This window comes from Rana temporaria, chromosome 2, assembly GCF_905171775.1.
Source record: "Rana temporaria chromosome 2, aRanTem1.1, whole genome shotgun sequence".
Lineage (NCBI taxonomy): Eukaryota > Metazoa > Chordata > Amphibia > Anura > Ranidae > Rana > Rana temporaria.
In genome coordinates, this window is record NC_053490.1 from 357,331,224 (window position 1) to 357,354,205 (window position 22,982).

The 22,982-nt window shown below is 46.1% G+C and overlaps 1 protein-coding gene across 6 annotated transcripts in view; it reads right to left on the reverse strand.

The window, feature by feature from the left end:
• The window catches only part of TBC1D22B (TBC1 domain family member 22B), a 911,570-nt gene that overhangs the window by 703,180 nt on the left and 185,408 nt on the right, over positions 1 to 22,982 (reverse strand). For all 6 annotated transcript variants that reach the window (XM_040337614.1, XM_040337609.1, XM_040337613.1 and 3 more), the window contains one exon: positions 21,108 to 21,178. In XM_040337614.1, the coding sequence (XP_040193548.1) occupies positions 21,108 to 21,178 (71 nt within the window). The remainder of the gene's footprint in view (positions 1 to 21,107; positions 21,179 to 22,982) is intronic.

The following is a 22,982-nucleotide window of genomic DNA, read 5'->3' on the forward strand; positions in this document are numbered from 1 at the left end:
ACTGGTCGCCTGATCTCAGTGGTGGTGTTAACTTTTGCACAAAATGACTGAGCTGTTGATATCTCCAATCATTGATATCCATCAAACTTTTTTTTTGTTTTAATTCTATAAGTGTTATCAGGTGTCCGTCTTTAATTATATCCTTTAGTTGTGCCGTGTCTTTCTTTATCCAATTTCCTCCCACTTGTGTTTTCCCTGGTGCAAAATACTCATTATTTTTCAGTGCTATAAGGGGTGAATTAAAGTCCTTCTCTGTTTTTTTATATACCGTGTTCCATACTTTAAGTGCATTTTTAGTAATCTCATGTGTTTTCGTGCTTAATTCTCTAAATTGGGGGGGGTTCCATATTATAGCTTCAAGCTTCACCTTTGATAGTGTGTTTTCCAGACCCACCCACCTTTTTTCTTTGTTGACCCTGGCCCACTTCCACCACTCTCGATATTATTACCGCTTCATAATATTTTTTAATGTCCGGTACTGCAAGCCCTCCCTTGGACTTCGATTGTTTCAACGTCTGTAAGGAGATTCGATGCTTCCTGTAGTTCCATATATAATTCATGATTATTTTTTTCAGTGTGTTAAACATAGATCTTGGAAGAGCAATAGGGATCATCTGGAATTTATAAACAATTTTGGGTAGTAGGACCATTTTACAGAAATTTATTCTCCCTATCCAGGATATGGGTCTGTTTTTTACCCTTTTTATTTCAGCCTTTATTTCATCCAGGAGAGGTATGTAATTAGTTTCATATATTTTTTTTATAGTACTTGCTAGTCGAATTCCTAAATATTTAATTTCCCTCATCCAGGGGAATTGGAAAGTTGATCTTAATAGTCTTTCCTCTGTCCTATTTATATTAACGTTTAATATTTCTGTTTTTGTAACATTTAGTTTAAAATTTGAAATTTCCCCATATTGCTTACATAAGATCAGCAACTTTGGGATTGATGTTATGGGGTTCACCAGGTAGAAAAGTACGTCATCTGCGAATGCTGATAGCTTGTGTTCCTCTTCCTCTGTCTTCACTCCTTCGATGTCTACATTTTTACGGATCCTAGCCAGGAAAGGTTCAAGGGACAAAACGAACAAAAGAGGGGACAAAGGACATCCCTGCCTTGTTCCGTTCTTCATTAGAAAGGATTCTGAGAGGCTACCATTTACTTTTATCTTGGCCGTTGGGAATCGGTAAAGGGTCTTGATCCATTCTAGCATCCTCCGTCCGAAACCCATTCTGTCTAAAGTTTGTATCATGAATCCCCAGTCTACCCTGTCGAACGCTTTTTCCGCGTCTATCGACAGGAATAGACCTGGGGATCCATTATCTTTTATTTTTTGAAGAATCAGAAGGGCTCTGACGCCATTGTCTCTTCCCTCCCTCCCCTGGACAAAACCTGTCTGGTCGGGGTGAATTAGTTCTACCATATTCTGTTTGATTCTCTCTGCCAGTACTTTCGCAAACAATTTCGTATCGGTATTCAGGAGAGAGATCGGTCTATACCCGGAACAGCTTTTAATATCTTTGCCTTCCTTTGGTATGACTGTAATGATAGCCTCTAGGGCCTCTCTACTCATACCAAAATCTCCTCCTAGGCCATTAAAATATCTGCATAGTACTGGCAGGAGAATCTCCTTACATTTTTTATAATATATGGCCGTAAAGCCGTCTGGCCCCGGACTTTTACCCAACGCACATCCTTTCAAGGCTATTTGAATTTCTTTTTCTGTAATTGGTCTGTCCATTATCAAGCTGTCATTTTGGTTCATTATTGTCAGTCCAGCTGCATTGAGGAATTCTGAGGTCTTATCTTTTTTCTCCTCCTCTGATCGGATTGTCTGTTCGACTGCGTATAGTTTTTTATAATATGCTCTAAAGGTTTCAGCAATATCTTTTGTTGTATGTGCCTCCTGTCCATTTTCTTTTTTGATCTTCTCTATATAGTTCCTTGTTTTCTTCTTCTGAACCATCCTGGCTAGGTGTTTATGTGTTTTATTTCCCCATTTGTATCTTTCCTTTGCGATGAGGTTGAACTCTCTTCTTGTTTCCTGGTCCATAAGTTCTTTAAGTTCATTTCGTTTATTCACCAAGTCCTGGTATAGTTCTTGTTTCATTCCCGTTATTTTGTGTTTCTGTTCTAATTTGAATATTTCCGTGATTAACTCGTCTTTTTTGTGGCTTTTTTCTTTTTTTTTCCTTGCTCCTTCCGAAATTAGAGTCCCTCTTATTACCGCTTTGTGTGCGTCCCATATTGTTGCTGTCGAAGTTCCCTCTATGTCGTTTAGCCTAAAGTATTCTTCAAGATCTTTTTTTATCCTTGTTAAGCTGGAATCCTCCATCAGAAGCTCCTCATTGAGTCTCCAGATTTGTCTTGGCTTCTGGTTTCCCTCTATTTTCAAGGATATGCTAATTGGGGCATGATCGGATACTGTGATCGATTCAATTTTGGTTTCAACTACCATTTCTAGAGTGTTATGATCTACTAAAAAGTAGTCGATTCGAGAGTAGCTTCCATGTACCGATGAAAAAAACGTGTAGTCTCTCTGTTCGGGATTTAGAGTTCTCCATATGTCCACCAGTTGGTTTCCATGGAGGCTTTTTTTTAACTTTCTTATCTGTGTGTTCTTAATTTCCTGTGTCTGTGGTGTCTTGTCCATTTTTGGGTCCATGCAGAAATTTAGGTCTCCTCCCAAAATTACCTTTCCTGTTCGAAAATTTTTTAACTTCCCCAGTATCTCAGCAACATATTTTATAGGGCGATCGTTCGGAGCATATATATTTACAAGGGTGTATTCCATCTCTTCAATCCTCCCTTTTAGAAACAGGAACCTCCCTTCTGGGTCTGTCATTCTACTCAATAATTTAAATCGCGTCCCCTTGGCGATTCCAATCGCCACTCCTCTCGCTCTCTTGGAGACCGTGTCTCCATAGTACCATGTTGGATGGTCCTGGGAGTATAGCCTAATATTTGAATTCAGTGAAAGGTGGGTTTCTTGTAGGAAGACTATGTCGGCTCTCAATCTTTTCAATTCTTTCAATATTTTATGTCTCTTTGCTGGACTATTGAGGCCTTTTACGTTATATGATACACATTTGACTACCGGCATCTTTTTTTCCTCCTTGTTTTCATCTTCGGGTCTGACATCTTATTTTCCTTTGAGTTTTTTTCTTTTCTTTTTTTTTTTCCTATTGGCTGTCCTGGTGAGAGAGAACTTCCTCCCCCCTGCCCTTCCCTCTTCCCTCCCCCCCTCCCCCTCTCCCCCTCTTGGCCATCTAATGGCCTCCGAACCAACTAACATATCTTGGCTCGAATCTCTCCAGGTGGGGTCTGGGATTGCCTTCTCTCCTCCCCTCCTGACTACTTCGAGTCAGGGGGGGGGGGAGGGTCCATCTTATCTATCTAGGGTACGGTACGGGCCGCATTTTTTTTTTTTTTTTTTTTTTTTTTTTTTTTTTTTTCTTTTAACAAAAACATTTAAATGTTTTGAAAAAAAAATTGACAATTTTTATAAAAAAATAAATAAAATTTCCAAGAATTTTATTACATTTTACAAGGGTTTAAAACAATACAGGGTAACAATTTGTTATTTTTTTAATGAGACAGGGAAGCTGGCAGCTGTGTCCGTGTCTCTCCCTGCAGCAGCTGAAAGTTGTGGGAGGGAGAGAAACCGGGTTCACATTGGGCATCCTGTATTTGCCCCTCCATCCGACCGCACTGATTCCCTCTGCTGTATGGGCCCCCCTGTGAGCCCAGGTCCCCTACAGGAGGACTGGTGGTCCCCCCTATCAGCAGCCCTGCAGCCAGACATGCATCTAGTCTTTGCAAAATTACATCCTGCTTGTGTTCAGTTTCTGAATGACTATGTCTGCTCCAGTGGCAGCTCCCGTGTCAGCTCCTGTCACCCACAGGAAAAAAAAATAAAAATTTACACCCCAGGAGAGGGCCATTATTATTGATGGGATGGAGGAGTTCTATGAGTCCCTCCATGGCCCTTCCAGCCGCAATACGACGCATGCCAGGAGGCAGGAGATTTATGATACTATTGCCACCAGGGTCAATGCCCTTGGCAATGTCCCCATCCTTGGCCATCATATATAAAAATTAACGATCTGCGGCTTCGTGTGCGGGAGAAGGTGGCCAAAATCAGAAAGCACTGGATTGGCACTGGGGGTGGCCCACCCTGCGACGTCGTGCTGAGCCCGGAGGAGGAAAGGATCGCCCGATGTCTGCACAGGGAGCAGGTTGAGGGGATTGAGGGGTTTGATTCCCGGGAAGATGTCTTGAGGACAGGTAAGTGTGTTTTATATTTCCTATCTGGTGTGTAACATGTGTGGGTGGGGGAAGGGAACATGTGACAAGTGTGTGGGTCCCCCAACATGTGACTGCTTTATGTCATCCACAGATGTGCAGGAAGGGGCGGGCCCATCTGGGCTTGTTGGCCGTCCCACCACCTCTTCTGAGGAGCCACATGAAGCCCCCCAAGATGTTGTGGAGGAGGGGACAGTCCACACCAGATTTATTGAGGTGGTCTTGGATGACTCGGTGGACCTTGGCCAGATCGGGCACATTATAGATGAGTGCATTGTGATGGTTGGGCCCTCCACCACCTCCACCCCCATTATAAGAAGCCCCTCTCCCTCACCCACCAGCAGGGCCACCACCACCAGGGGCTCCCCCTACACCCGCTCTGTTGCCTCTTCTGGCCACAGGAAGGCGACAAAGAAGACCAGGGGTGTAGTGGGCGACGTGCAGGAGCAGATTGCCCAGGACCAAACCCTCCAGACCCAGCATATGGGGGATCTAGCTGGGAATATGAAGAAAATCACACAGGATGCTGGCCATCTGAGGGAGGCTGTGCAGGATTTGAGCTGCAACAGCTCTGCAGTGGCCACCTGTATGGTCGACCTGGCCACCAAGGTGGATTGCCTTTGTGAGGCTGTTAAGGCCAACACCACCACGGTGCAGGAGGAGGGGAGACGGAGGCAGCGGAGTGAGAGGGCCAACCTCACCCGCCAGCTCAGCATGCAGGCCCAAACTAACCTGGTCCTCACCAGTATTGACGCTGCCTTGGAGGCCAGGCAGCCGTCACCTGGCAGGAGTGGGCCACCTCCCGATCTCCCACCCCAGGCTCCACCCAGGCAGCCGTCACCTAGCAGGAGTGGTCAACCTGCTGATGAGCCTCCTGCTGATCAACCACCCCCTCCACCACCCCAGGCTCCGCCCAGGCAGCTGGGGAACCAATCTGCTGCCACCAGGCGAAGCCAAAGAAAGGCAAAATAAAAGCCTTTTTTTTTTTGCTCAGGTCATGAGCTGGATTATTTTTTGTTTTGCTCAGGTCATGAGCTGGATTTGAGTTATGCCAGCACACGGTGAGGAGTGCTGCTTCAGTGTGACTGGTGTGTGAATAGGGGGGGGTCACTCCTGATGGCAAAGGGGTGTCACCCTCTGCCGTGTGAAAGGAGTATGAATGTACAGTGACATAATTGGAGCCTTGGCGTGGTGTTGCTGCTCCCAAGTCCCGTCCGGTGTCCTTTGGTCTAATCCAATTAGATGAGGATGAGATGTGTCTGTGCTAGGGACCACAGTGGTGTGCATGCGTGCATTCTACTTGTGCCATGTTTAATGTGTGTTTTTAACGTGTAAATATGTCTTCTGTGAGGCGTCTTCTGATTGCGGCACCCACAGCAGACGGGGTACCCTCGGTTAGGGGGGGATTGTCTGGTTGGGGGGTCAGGTCATCATGTATGTCAATCTCCAGGCCCTTTCTCACGGCGTAGTTGTGCAAAATACAACATGCACATGCAACATACAACATGCACAACATGAACAGGCATTCCATCAACGTACAGGTGATAGCCGATGCCATATGAGGCATTGGGCATCGGCTATCACCTGTACGTTTATGGAATGCCAATGCTTCAACAGCTGCAACAGCCCTTTACCTCGGACTCCCAAAGTACCAAATCTCTCGTCTGCAAGTCGTACAGAATACGGCCGCCAGACTTGTGACTGGGAAAAAAAAATGGGAATCAATCTCACCTTCGTTGAGAACCCTTCACTGGCTGCCAGTAAAAGACAGAATTGCATTTAAAGCACTCTGCCTGACACATAAGTGCATCCATGGGAAGGCTCCGCAATATCTTTGCGACAAGATAGAACCTCACAATTCGAATCGCGTTCTGCGATCCACCGACCAAAATCTGGTCAGGGTACCAAAAACCAAATACAAGTCCAAAGGAGAAAGAAGGTTTGCTTTTCAGGGTCCTAGACTATGGAACGCTTTACCAACCAGCATTCGGTTGGAGGAAAACCACCTGACTTTCAGAAGACGAATCAAAACTCTGCTCTTTTGATGACATGAGACACGAACAACTAGCGCCCAGAAGCGATTCAGTTCGCATGCGCCGCGCTTTATAAGTTTTTCATTCATTCATTCATTCATTCCTATTGCGGTATATGTGTTCTGTGTCACGGGGGGGCCGTAGTGCCACATGTGTGCAATCAATGGCCCCCACAGTGCGTGGGAATCTGTCAATTCTATAGAAATCCTCCATTGCCTTCTGCTGCAGATGCTGCTGGGTGGGTCTGATGATGTGGTGGGACATGCGTCTGAGGATTGCGGGGACAACCTGGAGCACACATCTGCTCATGCTGGTTTGTGACATCCCAGACAAATTTTCACTTGTTTGCTGAAAAGATCCACTGGCCAGGAAATGCAGTGTTGCCAATACCTTGACCAGTGGCTGCACTGCAGGTGAGCGGTGTGTTGGGCTGGTGATGTCATCCTGCAGGGTTCTGGTTAAATCCAGGATGGCTTCACGGCTGAATCTGTAGATGGGATACACCTCTGCTTCCCCCATGGCAAAGATGTTCATGCGTGTGCGGTATATCCTCTCCCGTGCCCTCCTACGAGTCCGTGGACCCATTAGTAGTGCTAGGAGCATGCCTGCCCCTGGCATGTCGGCACACAGATGTGTTGTCCTGCAAGTGTGGGTGCTCGGCTTGCTCAGCTCGTCTGTAACGCTGCTGCTGGAGCTGCTCTCCAGCTGACCTGTGTCCTGGTGCAAAGTTATTCCACCTTTTTGGTGGAATAACTTTAGGCCTGATGTAACACTTGATTGCACCGGGCTTAGCCTAAATCTGGTGCACTTTCATTCGTGAATCGGCCTATCTCCCTAATTTGCATATTTAAATAGGAAATCAATGCAAGCGGAAGATGTGTCGTGCCTAAATATGCACCCGGCTTAGCAAAGTTACGTCGGTCGGAAAAAGCCAATTTTCAGGCTTATCTTGTTCTGTGGGTAAGGTGCAAAAGCGTGCCGGAGCATATCTACACCTAGGCCGCCTATCTGGAGATAAGCCGGCCTAACTCTTTGTGAATCTACCTACCAGTCTATGCAGGCTAGTCTGCCTGCAGACAAATTGGCTATAATCAGAGACCATTAGCATAATAAAAAACATACATTTAATGAATTGGATACAAATATACATTTTTTATCCAGTAAAATATAAATAAAAAAATATATATATTTGTATTAAATTCATTAAATGTATGTTTGTTATTATACCAATGACATGTTTTATGTCTGGTATAAAGTAGATGAAATTATAGATGTATGCAGTGCCCTAAAGAAGTACTTTGTGAAACATGTTGGCTCCCTGCATAAACAACCATTTATTTTCATGCATCAAGCATCCACTCATGGTCTAAACATTATTATGACTGTCATTTTTATCTTATACTATTAACAAATTTATATTTTCTTACGTTTTCTTGTCGGAGTGTTCACCTTTATAACAGACACATCATGTCCATTTAACAGTCCCGTCACGCTCTGAGAGAACATTGTCTCTCTTGTATTTTTCCTTTTAATAATCACCCGGGACTGGAGACAATGGTCTGTTTCTGGAAACTGTCCAGCCAACAAACCTATATATAGGTGCCCCTGGAAGAAGTCTGCTATTGGACGAAACGGCGTAGGGAGAAGTGGCGTGCTGACGTCACCATTGTACACCTTCACGACCATCCGGAAGGACGGGCGGAATAAGAGAGCCGGCCGGCTATATTATTACACGCTATTTTTATTCCACTGAAATATGAGTGCAACCATTATCTTAATAAATTGCTTTTATATTGCGGTACTACTCTATGTTGGCATCCTTTCTTTTCCTCCTGGGCCATCATTTGCGGGGTGACTTGCTCGAGACCCATTTGTGAATATAAAGGTGGAGACTACACACAGGATTATCTAGGAAACAACAGGGCTGATGAGCCACATGCACATGTGATCTCTTTTTTTTTTTAAAGTGTAAATTTTATTGTACATGTTCAAAGCATAACAAACAGCATGGTACCGTACAGATTTTCATACCCCATGGGTCACAAAAATTTAGTTTTTTACAGTCAAGTTCAAAGTCATGACAGTACAACACGTACGTTTAATCCGGCAAGCATATCAATCTTACTCTTTTCCCGTTTTCTTATAACATAGTCCCAACATCATAACAGAGGAGAGAAAATTAAAAAAAAAAGAAAAAAAAAAGAAAACCCCCAAAGAAGGGGGAAGAGAAAAGAAAAACCCAAAAGGGAATCTCCCCCCTGTGCCTCCTAGTACTGAACACATTTCAATTCAGCCCTGGTCAGACCATCAAGTTCCCCCCTTAATCAATGTTACCTTCAGCACGCACAACATCTCCATTATACCTCTATATCTCCCGAGACCTTCTCAATCCATCCCGCCCACACCTTTTCGAATTTTTTTGGGCAACCCCGAGCTGCGCAAGTCAGTTTGTACATTGGCAGTGCGTTATTCACCAGCTTCAACCATCCCTGCAGAGATGGGGGAGATGGTTTTCGCCAGTTGAGGGCCAGGGCCTTTTTAGCATAGCAGAAGAGAATTCTCAATAGTGTTTTCTGTGATACAGACAAGTCCTCCTCCTCCAGGTCACCTAACCGACATCTAGCTGGGGAATATATATTAGGTAGTTCTAAGTTAGCCTCCAGAAATGATAGTACCTCTTTCCAGAACCCCTCTACTCGAGGACACTGCCACACCATATGGAAAAAGTTGCCCTCCGCCGCCTGGCAGCGGGGGCATTCAGAGGATTCCCCTCTACCCATTTTGTGTAACCGTTTGGGAGTGTAGTATACTCTATGCAATTGCGTTAGCTTGTCTCTAGCTGAGATCATCGAGGGTACCAGTGATTCAAGGGCCTCAGACCAGGATTCCTCAGTAAGGGATGGTATGTTTGCTTGCCACTGCGCCCTAACCCTCTCCATCCTAGGAGAGGATGTCAGCAGCATAAAATAGTACCTAGAGATCAGTTGCGAGTGATCCCCGTCAGTGAGCAATTTTTCCATTTTGGAGGGGGAGAGCGCCACCACCACCCCACCGTATTGAGCCGTTACAGCATGCCGCAGCTGAAGGTATCTAAAAAAGAACGTGTTAGGGACCCCATACTCAGTTTTCAGATCTACAAAACTTCTAAACACCCCATTCCTGAACAGCTGATGGGCATACTTGACTCCATACTTCGCCCAGCACGACCCATCCGGTACCTTGACCATCTCTTTTAGTTGGGAATTGTGCCACAGAGGGGCATTGGGGGAGGCCTCAAGACTAGAACCCCCCACCCTTTTATTGCATATATGGAATATTTTATACAACATTTTCAGTATTTCCCCCCCTCCCAGTGGATATGGACCATTTCTATATAGCACGTTAATCAGGCCTTCAAACAAGTGGACCAAGGCCGCCTGAGTGGCCACCGATGCAATACATAAGTTCGGGAACCCCCACCAGTGCACGTGTGTTAACTGGGCTGCAAGGTAATAACAATGCAGATTCGGCAGGGCCAGTCCCCCCTCCCTTATCGGTAAATGGAGCGTTTCCAGGGACACCCTTGCGGGCTTAAGGCCCCAGAGAAAGGATGTTAGCATCGTATTGATTTCCGCAAACCACTTTTTAGGGATATAGATTGGGGCATGCCAGAATAGGTAAAGAAACCTGGGTAAATAGATCATCTTGAAGATGTTAATTCTCCCGAGGAGGCCCAATTGTAATTTAGCAATCAGACTTTCCTTCAAGCGGGCCTTCATAGGGGTCAGGTTATTGCACATATAGGTCCCTATCGGCAGCTGGACTTCCACTCCCAAATAACGAAACTTAGATACTACTCTAAGAGGGACATCCGGGGGCAACCGCAGGAGTCCATCAGAGCTAAAGGGAAACACAATAGATTTATTCCAGTTCACCTTAAAACCTGAGAAGTTTCCAAAGTCTGATATTAATCTCAGAGCGGTGGTCAGCGATCCCTCTGCCTCTGCCAGATACAGAAGCATATCGTCAGCGTAGAGGGATGTCTTTTCCTCCAACTCATTGATCATACAGCCCCTGACATTCACATCCTCCCTCAGCTGTGCAGCCAGTGGCTCTATTGCCAGAGCAAACAACAGGGGTGACAACGGGCACCCCTGCCGCGTGCCCCTAGCAATTGGGAAGGAATCCGTGATGGCATTATTAACCCTAAGCCTAGCCCGTGGGGCAGCATACAATATTTGGACCCACTTTGTGAATCTGGGGCCGAACCTCAACCGCCCAAGGACCGCTATAAGATAAGACCATTCTATGGAGTCAAACGCTTTATGCGTGTCCAGGGACACCACTACTCTAGTATCCGGCGTGGATCCCCCAGACTGTAAAATAGTGAAAAGCCGTCGCAGGTTAATCGCTGTCGACCTCTCAGGTATAAAACCCGTCTGGTCTTGATGAATTATGGACGCAATCTTCGGATTCAGGCGTTTAGCCAGTAATTTAGCAAGGATCTTTGCGTCGACATTAATGAGCGATATTGGTCTATAGGATTCGCAGAGATCATGGTCCTTGTGCGGCTTGGGAATCAACACTATTAGTGCCTCCCTCAGAGATTCAGGAAGCACCCCCCCTCGATAGGCATCCATATACATCCTGAGCAATTGGGGTGCCAGGCTGTCTGCATATGTGCTATACCATTCAGCCGGAAATCCATCCATTCCCGGGGTCTCATTCGAGTTCAGGGAATGTATGGCTGAAACCACCTCCTCCACTGTAATGGGGAGGTCAAGCTCCGCAGCCGCCTCTCCGGAGAGCTCCAGGAGGGGCACCGGAGCTAAATAGGCCTGCACCGTTTCCCCATCATAGTCTACCCTTGAGGTATATAGATTAGAATAAAAATCAATAAAGGCCTTAGCAATATCCTTTTGTGAGGTACAGAGCTGCATCCGTGCATTGTATATACGTGGGATAGATGTTGGTGCCTGGTGTGAATGTGCCAGATAAGCCAGCAACCTGCTATTTTTATCTCCAAATTCAAAAATGCGCTGCGCTTGATAAAGCAATTTTTTCTGTGTCTTCTCCACCAGCACCAAGTCCAGCTGACGTATAATCTCTCTCCATTTCATATGCGCGTCAGGGGTAGGGTCATCAATGTATGCCACCTCAGCCTCCGTAGCCATCTGCTCCGATTCTCTAACCCTCCACTCCCTGTCAGATTGGAACCGTTTAACCTCCCCCTTAATCACTCCCCTGAGCGTGGCTTTAAATGCATCCCAAGTGACCCCTACCGGGACCTCCCCCCTATTTTCCAACCAAAAATTGCTAATGGACGTGGCAGTGGAAAAAAAACACTCTTCCTTAAGCCACAGGGGGCTCAACCTCCATATTGTGTACCCACGGGGTTTTTCCATGTCTATAGTGACCATCAATGGGGAGTGATCCGAAACGGCCCTTGGCAGATACTGAATGTCCACCACTCGTGGGAGAAGCTCCCTGGACACAAAACACATGTCTCGTCTAGATAGGGTATTAAATGTGGCGGAGAAGCAAGAGTAGGCTCGAGTATCCGGGTGCTTCCACCTCCAGGCCTCCTCTAAGTCATATTGTGCCACACACGCCTCCAGAGGGGACCTCCTCACCGCTGCCATCCCAAACCTATCCTTGTCAGGGGATAGAACTGCGTTCAGGTCCCCCGCTAGAATGATAGGACCCTCCGCCACCTGCAAAACCTCCTTCATTATATCATCCCAGACTCCCCCCGTGAACGGGGGTGGGATGTACACTGCCACCAAAGTATACGGCTGGTTATTAATTATCAGCACCAAGATCACATATCGCCCAAAGGGATCCGTTTTAACCGTCTTAGTAGTACATAGGAGGGATTTAGCCACACGGACCGATACCCCCCTGGCATAGGTGGAGTAGGTAGATTGAAATGCCTTACTAATAAAAGCTCTATGCAGAGACAGTGTCTTGGAGCCCACCAGATGTGATTCCTGAAGAAATATGACCTGCGGTTTATGTCTCATAATATATTTAAAAACAAGGGATCGTTTAATTTTGGCGTTAAGCCCTCGTACGTTCCAGGACAGCAAATTAATAGTCTGCATCTTGGCAGCCATGTGTAAATCGGGGCAGAGGGCAGCACGCCCCGGAGCGAAGCGCTCCGAGGCACCCCCCCACATATAACCAAGCAGTACCCTGTAATACCATCATCAAACACAGTGTACCAAGACAGTAAATATATTCAAGGCATGGAGAAGCATTCAGTATAGTAAGTTGTGGGCTAATTACGATCCAGCTGGAGCCAGGGCCCCCATACAATGGAGGCATAGGGAAGACAAAAGAAACAAAAGAACCCAAAAACGGGGACCAAGAATAGCATATTAAAAAAGGAAAAAAAATCAGAACTGTCCCAGATCCAAAACAGAGGATCCCCAAACACCCTCCCCACACCCTGCCTGCAGCCCTGAACATCCCACAGGCTTTTTCCCCAAACAGTAGTTCACAGAAGTTTGTCCCTAAAGGGGGGTCAGCTTCCTGCACCAGCCGGTCAGGAAATTATAGGGACAAATACGTATGTTCAAGCAGAGCTCAAACCGAGCCGTGGTTAGCACATAACTCCTAGGAGTCTTCCAACAGTACTTGAATCATGGAGGATCCATCAAACCAGGGAATGACAGTCATTTAAAGGCAGCAATGGCAATGTCAGATGCGCCGCTCACAAAACATCTCAGTCATTAGTACCTGGGGGATCCCCCCCAGGACCTCCAGAAAGGGCAACAGTAAGGCAAAAAGGGGGTGCATATCTACCTTATCCATGTCCCAAAGATTCCAACCAGCGGTTCGCCTCCATAGGGGACATGAAGAATTGCGTCTGCCCCTTGTGTACCACTCAAAGTTTGGCAGGATAAAGCATACTGTATGGCAGGCTACGTTCTCTCAGGCGTTGCTTCACACTTTGAAATGCTGCACGTTGTTTTTGCGTGGCCGCCGAGAAATCCGGGAAAATGGAGATATGATTGCCATTAAACATCAGCTCAGGCATGTTGCGGGCTTTGCGCAGGATAGTCTCCTTATCCCTAAAGTAAAGGAATCGGGCAAGCATGGGCCTTGGAAACCTGCCTGGTGGAGGTGCTCTAAGGGGCACTCTATGTGCTCTCTCGATGGCAAATAGGTGGGAAAAATCTTCCTCTCCAAAGGCCTTCTTGAGCCAGGATATCAGGAATTCCTCCGGTGTCTTCCCCTCAGATCCCTCCGGGAAGCCCAGGAACCTAAGGTTGTTCCTTCTCAGTCTATCTTCGATGTCTCCCAACTTGACCTCCTGGGACTTGTGGTCCGCCGCCATATCTCTCACCTGTACCACGAGGGGGTTAAGCACATCTTCCGCCGATCCTATGCGCTGCTCGGCCTGTGTAACCCGCTGCCTAACCTTCTGTACATCATCCTTAAGGATGGCAAAGTCCACCCTGATAGCGTCCACCTGCGATGACAGAGGGGCATGGCAGCTTTTGATAGTGTCCATGATCTGCATCAGCGTCGGTTGTCCGGCCTGTGAACCGCCTTCTTCCCCGTCCGGGTGAGGAGAGGACGGGGGGGATGCTAGAGGATTGGGCAGACTCGGCCACTCGTTATCGTCCTCGGGTCCTCCACGAGCCGGGGGCACGGACGAGGCCCTGCGAGCCAAGCGGGCGCCATTTTGGGACGCTTCGTGGACAAACTTTGAGAGCTTCCCCGCCGGAGTGGGGTCCATACTGGGGCCGTATTTCACCATCCCCGGATTCCTGGCTCTCTCCCCTACAATCCCGGTCCATTGGTCAGAAAATGCACAAGTCTGGGACCCGTCAGGATATTACAGGATATTTCCACGGCCGGAGCTCTGAGGAGAAGCGTCCTCACATCCCGGAAGTTGGTCACGCCCCAACATGTGATCTCTTTAATTAGAGATCAAATCCAGTCGCTAAGCAGATAGGGAATAAGAGGTGGAGGCTTTCTTCTATCCTGCTAACCGACACGTTTTCCTGGGATATTCTTGGCATATTTTAGATTTACTTTGGAATTGCACGGGAATTCAACACCATATGAACTCTTGAATACCATTTGTATCATTATATGTGGTTTGCACAGGTGTTTATTATGTGTGCACATGTCATTTTATTTTAATATATTATATGAATTTTTGATTAGCATATTTTTCAATTCATGGGTTTAATACACGTATTATTAATGTATACATATGTTTACATATATCAATATTGATCACTCATTTTGATAAATAATATGCTGCGCTGCAAAAACTGATTATTTACTTTGTTTATGTTTTATCTGACATTTTTTGCTGCAGCAGCATTTTTCACTTGTTTATTCATTATTGCTTAGAATTAGTTTGCAATTTATATCACTTATTAATTCTAGGTTCACTTAGACCTGCACAGTACTTATTTATCAATTTCTAGATTGTTGGCACTGCTACCCACTGCCCCGACTCAGATTCTAGGATCAAACTAGATTCCGCCGCTTTATCCGATTAACACATGGATGAGTTCCTTTAGCACTGGAACGGCATTGCCATGTTCATGCCTGCAGTGTCATCTCCCTAAGTAGTAGCATTACGGATGCTGCAGCCACCAAAGGCTATGCAGCTATTTTTGGCACTTGCTGGTTAGCAGACACATAGCCGGACAAAAGTCTAGCAATTCCCAGGTCTGCACAATCACCACCTTAAAATTTACCCCATAGTTTCGACAGCACAGGTGTTGGGTTCACCAATGGACAGGGAACACTGTAGTTTACTCCACAGACAATCACACTACCTTTGAAATCATTAGCAAAGGTAGGCCTAGTTCATTACTCATGTCATTCATACGCAGGCTCATTTAGCTGTCCATCCATTACAAATTCCATATTCACTGCAGGTTCAGCAATGATGTAAATCAGGGGTAGGCAACCTCGGCCCTCCCGCTGTGGAGGAACTACAAATCCCATCATGCCTCTGCCTCTAGGAGTCATGACCGATTGATTGTCAGGGTCTTGCAATGTCTCATGGGACTTGTAGTTTCAAAAACAGCTGGAAGGCAGAGGTTGCCTACCCCTGGTGTAGATAATGCAAATGTGTTATCCTAATTTAATTATACACTGTTTTCCCAGCAGGTCGCAGACACCCTTGCCACTCTGGCCCTGCACTTCCCATTGTTAACGATGGGATTAGATACTCACCGGGCTGACGCATTTGCATTAATTGACAAGTCATTATTAGCCAACTCATAGAAGGCGTACAACACGGTTTGGAATACTTTTCAGTTGTTCCAATCTCTGTACACTAGGCTAGATTATAACATTCAACACATGCTTGCTTTTGTGGCTTACTGCCACTGCCAGCTTAAACTTTCTCAACACCGGTAATACATATTTGGCAGGAATACAACACTTTGTGTCCTTGCTGCACCAGAGAGGCCCTCGGTTTTCTTAATTCACCCCATTAAGGCCATTTTAAAGGGAATTCAAAAGAGTAGCCCCCCTGCCGTGACCAGCAGGCTCCCCATCACAGGGCATATATTATGTGGCATGTCCGATATGCTTACCAGGGCCCCCTTCAGGCAACTACTTGGTCTGGTCTTCAAGGCAGTCATTTATCTGGCTTTCTGTGGTTTCCTAAGGCCAGGCAAATTTACATGTACTGGTACAAAGGCCCGTACACTCCTAAAACAAAAGTCAGAAAAGCCCTAACAGAATATTTTGTGCTTAATAACACTGGGGATGTCTCCGCTGAGACGCTGTGGGCTGCTCACAAAGCCTTCATCAGGGGCAAACTCAAGTCTCCAAAGGGAGAGAAGGGTCGAAAAAAGCAGGCTGGATTCAGACTATAAGAACCTTAGAGCAATGCATAAAAAATGACCCGTCCAAAATCCCCACAAGCCAAATTGATAATGCCAGGTTAGCTCTCAACCTTGCACTCACAACCCAGGCGGAGAAATCGATCAGGTGGGGCAGGCACAAATTCTACACCCAGGCGGACAAATTCGGCCCCCTCCTGGCTTCTCGACTCACCCCTAAGTCCTGACTCCTTAACATGCCCAAAATTAAGATAGGGGACACCCTCCCACGACCAACCCAGTCAAGATAATGGACGCCTTTCAGGGATTTTACTCACGACTGTATGACTACACCGACCAAACCGATGCTGATTTAACCTCACGGTTTTTGGAGGGTCTTCCCATTCCTTCCCTGTCAACGGCTCACAGGGACAGAATGGATTCCCCAATCACAGAGGACGAGATGATGGACGTAGTCAAAGGTTTACGTAAGGGATCGGCCCGGGGCCTGGACGGACTTTCCATACCTTATTATAAATCCTTTTCAGACATCCTGACGCCACATCTGACCAGGTTTTTCAATTTTAAAGTCAAAGGTGAACCCTTGGATTCCCATATCAATTCGGCCTTTATCACGGTGATTCCCAAGCCAGAAAAAAATCATGAAGATGTCAGCAATTATCGCCAGATCTCCCTTATTAACAACGATCTCAAGATTCTCACCAAACTCTTAGCCAATAGACTGGCGGGGTTCATAGGCCAATACGTACATAAAGACCAAGTGGGTTTTATACCAGGCAGACAAGGCCCAGACCAAATTCGACGAGCGATAGACCTGGTATCGATCTTACAAACCAATTGGACGGGTGGGGCTACTCAAAAAGGTTTCTTGTTGTCTCTGGACCTGCAGAAGGCCTTTGACTCGGTCCATTGGCCCTACATATTTTCTATACTGGAGCGTTGGGGCTTTGGTACCCGATTCTTGGGACTAATGCAGGCCCTTTACTCAAACCCTAGAGCACTCGTTAAGATCAGAGGACATTACTCCAACCCTATTGATATCAAACGGGGACAGGGATGCCCATTATCTCCTCTAATCTTCGCCATAGCTATTGAGACCCTGGCAATTGCTATACGCCAGAACCCTGATATATTAGGAGTCAAGTGTGGGGAACAGACCCACAAATGTGCCCTCTTCGCGGATGACATACTATCATTCTTGACCTCTTCCATCACTACTCTTCCCAACCTCTGCCGTACACTTGATGACTTTGCGAAGATATCGGGTCTGTCGGTAAACTTCTCCAAATCTCAGGCCCTCAACGTGTCTCTCCCCCCTCAGACAGTCGCGGTCCTGAAACAATCCTTTAAGTTTGACTGGAATGACACCTCGATCCAATACCTGGGCATCACCCCGACGGCCAAAACAGAGACTCTATATGACCTTAACTACCCCCCACTCTATAAAACACTGGAGGCTGATCTCCATTTTTGGTCCAGGCATGGTCTCTTGGCTGGGGAGGATCAACTCAATTAAAATGACCTTGCTCCCGAGATGATTATATTTCTTTCGCTCCCTTCCTATCCCAGCCCAGAGAAATCTCAGATCTCTACAAAGTAAGATATTGAAATTCACCTGGGGTACATCAGGGTGTCTGGTCACGCAGAGTACTCTTTTTCTCCACAGAAGCAAAGGAGGCCTGGGCTTACCCAACCTTCATAAATATTATCTTGCTGCTAGACTGGCCCAACTTTCCACTCTTTATTCCAGATATGAAAGGCCGGATTGGGTTAACATAGAAAGACAAGCTGTCCCCGCGTTCACTCTAGACTTTCTACTCTGGTTCCCTTCCAAATCCCGCCCACCCATTCTCTCACCGGTGTTGTCTCACTCATTTGCTCTATGGGACAACCTTAGATGCAATCCCTCACTGACATCTGTTGAACGCCCTCTTGCACACATTTTCCACAACCCCGATTTTCCGCCGGGATTGAGAATCACGGATTTCAAGTGGTGGCTGGATAAGGGGCTTTTCAGAATAGGTCACTATTTTACCCCCAGTGGGCCCATCTCCCTCAACTATATCTTTGAAACTTCCAGAGAACGAGAGGTTTCGTTTTAGGCAAATCTCACGTTTTCTACACAGTACTTGGAAGAACAAACCCCTACCTCCCAAATTCACCTCATATGAGATATGGTGCGGACAAGCCATGGAGCAAAGGGGAGGCATATCGGTGATCTACGCTGCCCTCACTCACCCCACGCATAAAACACCTTATATGAAGGCTTGGGAGTCTGACTTCCAACGCAGCTCGAACTTAGAGACTTGGCATTTGGCTTTCGCTAAATCATTCCGGGGAATTCACAATGTCTCCTTGATGGAGGCTAGCGTGAAAGTTATCACCAGATGGTACCTCACTCCCTCCAGGCTGGCAGCCATGTTCCCTAATGTAGAGCCCTTATGCTTTAGAGCAGGGATATGCAATTAGCGGACCTCCAGATTTTGCAAAACTACAATTCCCATCATGCCTCTGCCTTTGGGTGTCATGCTTGTGGCTGTCAGAGTCTTGCTATGCCTCATGGGACTTGTAGTTTTGCAACAGCTGGAGGTCCGCTAATTGCATTTAGAGGTTGCCAGCTGAGGGGCACCATGGCCCACGTTTGGTGGGAATGCCCCAGAATCCATACCTTCTGGAGAATTATTTTTAACATGATCCATAGGGTGACCGGATGCCAGATCCCGAGGTCCCCCGAAGTCACCTTATTAAATGCTCAAATCCTGCAGATCCCTAGATCCACACAAAGGCCAATCCACTTTATTTTTCTGGGCACCAAAATTTCTATTGCCAAATCTTGGAAACAGCCCAAGCCATCCTTGTCAACTGTTAAATGAAAAGTTTTGTGGATCATGACCCAGGAAAAATTATCTAGCATACTGGAAGATACCTTGGTGATGTTCCACCAAATTTGGGATCCCTGGGCTGAATATGTCGGTATTACCCTTATCCCCGGATCTGCACAGCGGCAACACAAATCTTAGCCCGTAACTAGGCACTTTGCTCTCCCTCCCCTTATACCACCCTTCTTTTCCCTCTCTTTTCCTACTTTCTATTCTTTTTTACCTATCCCTGCTTGTTTATGTTCTTTGAGTAACCTTTATAAGTGACTGTTCATGAGTTACCACTTACAAGATGTTGATGGGAATTCCTTTTGTGACCTTTACAACACACTAGTTTCTTTACCCTTATCCACGGGGAGTGTCCATAGCCGGGTCGGGGCCTGGGGGCTGGGGGGGGCTTTGCCTTTAGCACAGCGTGATCCCTACTGGGGTGGTGAGGGGGCCCATGTAGCTCTGGAGTACGGGCCTGGCCTTCTCAGGGACACAGCCTCACATCAGTGGATGTACCCACACATTCCTCTTGATTTGTTTATTAGAATGTTGCAGTTCTCAGGGGTGTTACATCCTTATCGGATTATATGGTTACCTCATTTTTGTTCGCTTTGTTTTATAGAATTGACGGGAATGATCCCACAGGTACGATGTTTTACCTAACACATGTATAATATCTGTATGTGCATATTATATTCAATAAAAATCTATTGAAAGTAAAAAAACAGTCAGATACTCCGACCATTTCCGGTTGCAGCGAATAGGAGCCGGTACCAAAATGAAGTATTTTGAGACCTATACTGCATGGTGCCCGGTAGCAGTCCTAGATCAGCTTGTGGCGCAGTCAGCAGACAAAACCAAGCATAGCCACTCTTACCATTCCCAAGTGCCCCTCTCACCAAAGCACAATTTGGCAAACGTTGCCACACCCTCCTAGTGAACTTAGGCTTGGACCCTAAATTACACTCTGTCCATTCTTTCAGGATAGGAACTGCTTCAGCAGTCTCTCACCAAGGGGTCTCCCGTTCACATCATCAAGAAGTTGGAAAGGTGGAATTCATCTTGCTAAATATGTTAATATGTTTCACGCATTTTCATGACACAACCCAGGTCACCATTTCCCCCCTCCCTTACCTGGACTATTTCCAAGAGACTGCGAGTACAAATAGGAAGGCTGAATTTGTAGGCATCTCTCTCCATATAAACCTGCCCTCAAAACACTCATCTCATCGCTGGTCCTTTCACGTTACCCCACCCACCCATCCCCTTTTTTACTTTCCCTTTATTTACTAATTACTTTGAGTATGCCCCCCTTTTAGGCATACTAACCTTGTGACCATGGCACAACCCAGGGTCACCATTTCCCTCTTCCTTACCTTTCCTGGACTGAATAAAAATGTGTTTTAATTTTATTTATTTTAACAAAGTTGTCAATGTACAAGATATTTCTAGCACATAGCATGTACATAGCAACAATTACAAAACCCAAAATATATTCTGCTACTCCTCCTGAGTATGGCAATGCATCATATGTGAGACTTTTACATAGTCTGGCCACATACAGAGCCCCAACATGCAGGGAGCACCACTAGGTGTTCTAGGGCCAAAAAAAATTCTAATCTAATTTGACTACCTATTACACTATTGTGAGGCATTGGCACAGGTGAGCCATGGATGGGCATGAACGAGCCATGGATGGACACAGGGCAGCACTGTGGGAACTTCACCGCCATCCCTCCTCTCTATGCACATTGTACTGATCGGTGCGAGGAAAGGGGCGGAGTTGAACCAGACATGCTTCGGTTTGTTGACAACAGATTGCTCTGTAATTGGACAGAGCGATCACGTGGTAAAGGGCTGCTGTCATTGGCCCTTTAACCCAATCCGTGACACGCCGGGTCTAGAAGTCCCAAAGGGTCACGGACATTCCCGGGTGCGGGGCACAGGGGGAGTCATAGTACGTCCTCCCAGAGTTATCCGACCTTGCTGTAGTCATCATTCGGCTATGGCCTGGTCGGCAAGTGGTTAAACTACATAACTGATCTCTAAATTGTATTTACTTTTTGTACCCAAATAAAAAAAAAAATCTTACCGACAAAAGTCTCCATGTGGTAGGACGAACATCTCGAGGAATTCCAGGCCAGCTATACGTCCTTAATTCATCTGTAAAAATATTTGTGTTATCAATATCCTTGTTCAACTGATCAGTCCCAAAACAGACAATTGTAATAATCTGTAAAAAAGAGGGGAATAAGGACGCGCTAAATAATATGTGACACAACGTGATATAAATTGTACATAATTAATAAATGAATAAATATTGGAAACAATGCCAAATATGTATGTATAAAGATGAATAAATGAACCAAGTCCAAAGGTTAGTTAATACCCAAAATGAAAGTCCAACACTAGAGGATGTTGATGCCGTCAAACGTGGAAATGATAGAAAAATAGATAAATCCACCACCAAAGTGATTGAAAGTAGCTGCTCCTCACGGATGCACCAGGAAGGAGAGTGAGTATATGCCCTTACCGGAATCGATGGACCCCCTGTTAGACGAGGTTGTACGTGACCCTCTGTGGGGTGACAAGAAATCCCAGGGTTGTGTGTCGCTCCACTCCTAACGGTTCCCAACGGCTATGCGTGCCCAGTACGATGTATCCCTTGGATGGACTAAGGAGGCCTAGCAGATTTCCTCATTTGTTCTGTGCAGGTGCACAGCTGACTGATAATTATGAAACCACTACCATTCGACCCACTCAGCACAGAATTCTACAGAATAACAAAAGCCCCCTTCTTTTTTCGGTTTCCCATGGGACGCCGAGTCTGAGTTCAGGAGCAGACCGCTTTTCTTCCATAGAGGGCGAGATCCCATCCAAGGGATACATCAATCGGGACACGCATTGCCGTTGGGAATCATTAGGAGTGGAGCGACACACAGCCCCAGGATTTCTTGTCACCCCGCAGACGGTCATCTGCAGGCATGTACGACCTCCACAGGGGAACCATCAATTCCGGTAAGGGCATATACTCACTCTCCTTCCTGGTGCATCCGTGAGGAGCAGCTACTTTCAATCACTTTGGTGGCGGATTTATCTATTTTCTATAAATTAAACGTTCAACGGCATCAACATCCTCTAGTGTTGGACTTTCATTTTGTGTATTAACTAACCTTTGGACTTGGTTCATTCATTCATCTTTATACACACATATTTGGCATAGTTTCCAATATTTATTCATTTATTAATTATGCACAATTTATATCACATTGTTTCACATATTATTTAGCGCGACCTTATTCCCCTCTTTTTTACACATTTGTTGAATATCGCATGTTTTTAGGTGTCACAGCTTTGTTTTTCACCAACATCACATACATTTTTATATTTCTTCTTTAGCGCAGTATATTTTTTCTTTTGTGGATCTAATTGTAATCTGAATTTCCATTCTTAAAATTGTTCCAATACCGATTATTTGTATGCTCTCCCTGGCAAGGCAGGCACATCAGGATGGAAGACTCATTCCTTTCTCCTGCCCAAGCACAACAATGATGGCAGACCAGTACCAAAAAAAAAAAAAAAAAAAACACCTTTCAGATATTAACCAGTTAACCGCCCTATAGACGATATACGTCTACAAGGCGGTTGCTTAACTCTGGGAGGACGTCCATGGATGTCCCCCCAAAATCGCGCTCCCTCTGAAGCGCGCACACGGGAATGTCCGTGATAGCGGCGGTTTACCACGTGATTGCTCCATCCAATGACGGAGCGATCACTTGTAAACAAACCGGCATCATGTGATGACGCCGGTTCCTCCCTCCCCTCTCTGTACGGAATGGTACAGTGTGAGGAGAGGGGGGGAGAGAGCAGATGCAGCACGAGTGCTGTGGGCTGGATCTGTGACACATGCAGTCACAGATCCAGCCATCCATCCATCCCTGCCCCATATTGTGCAATACTACACACC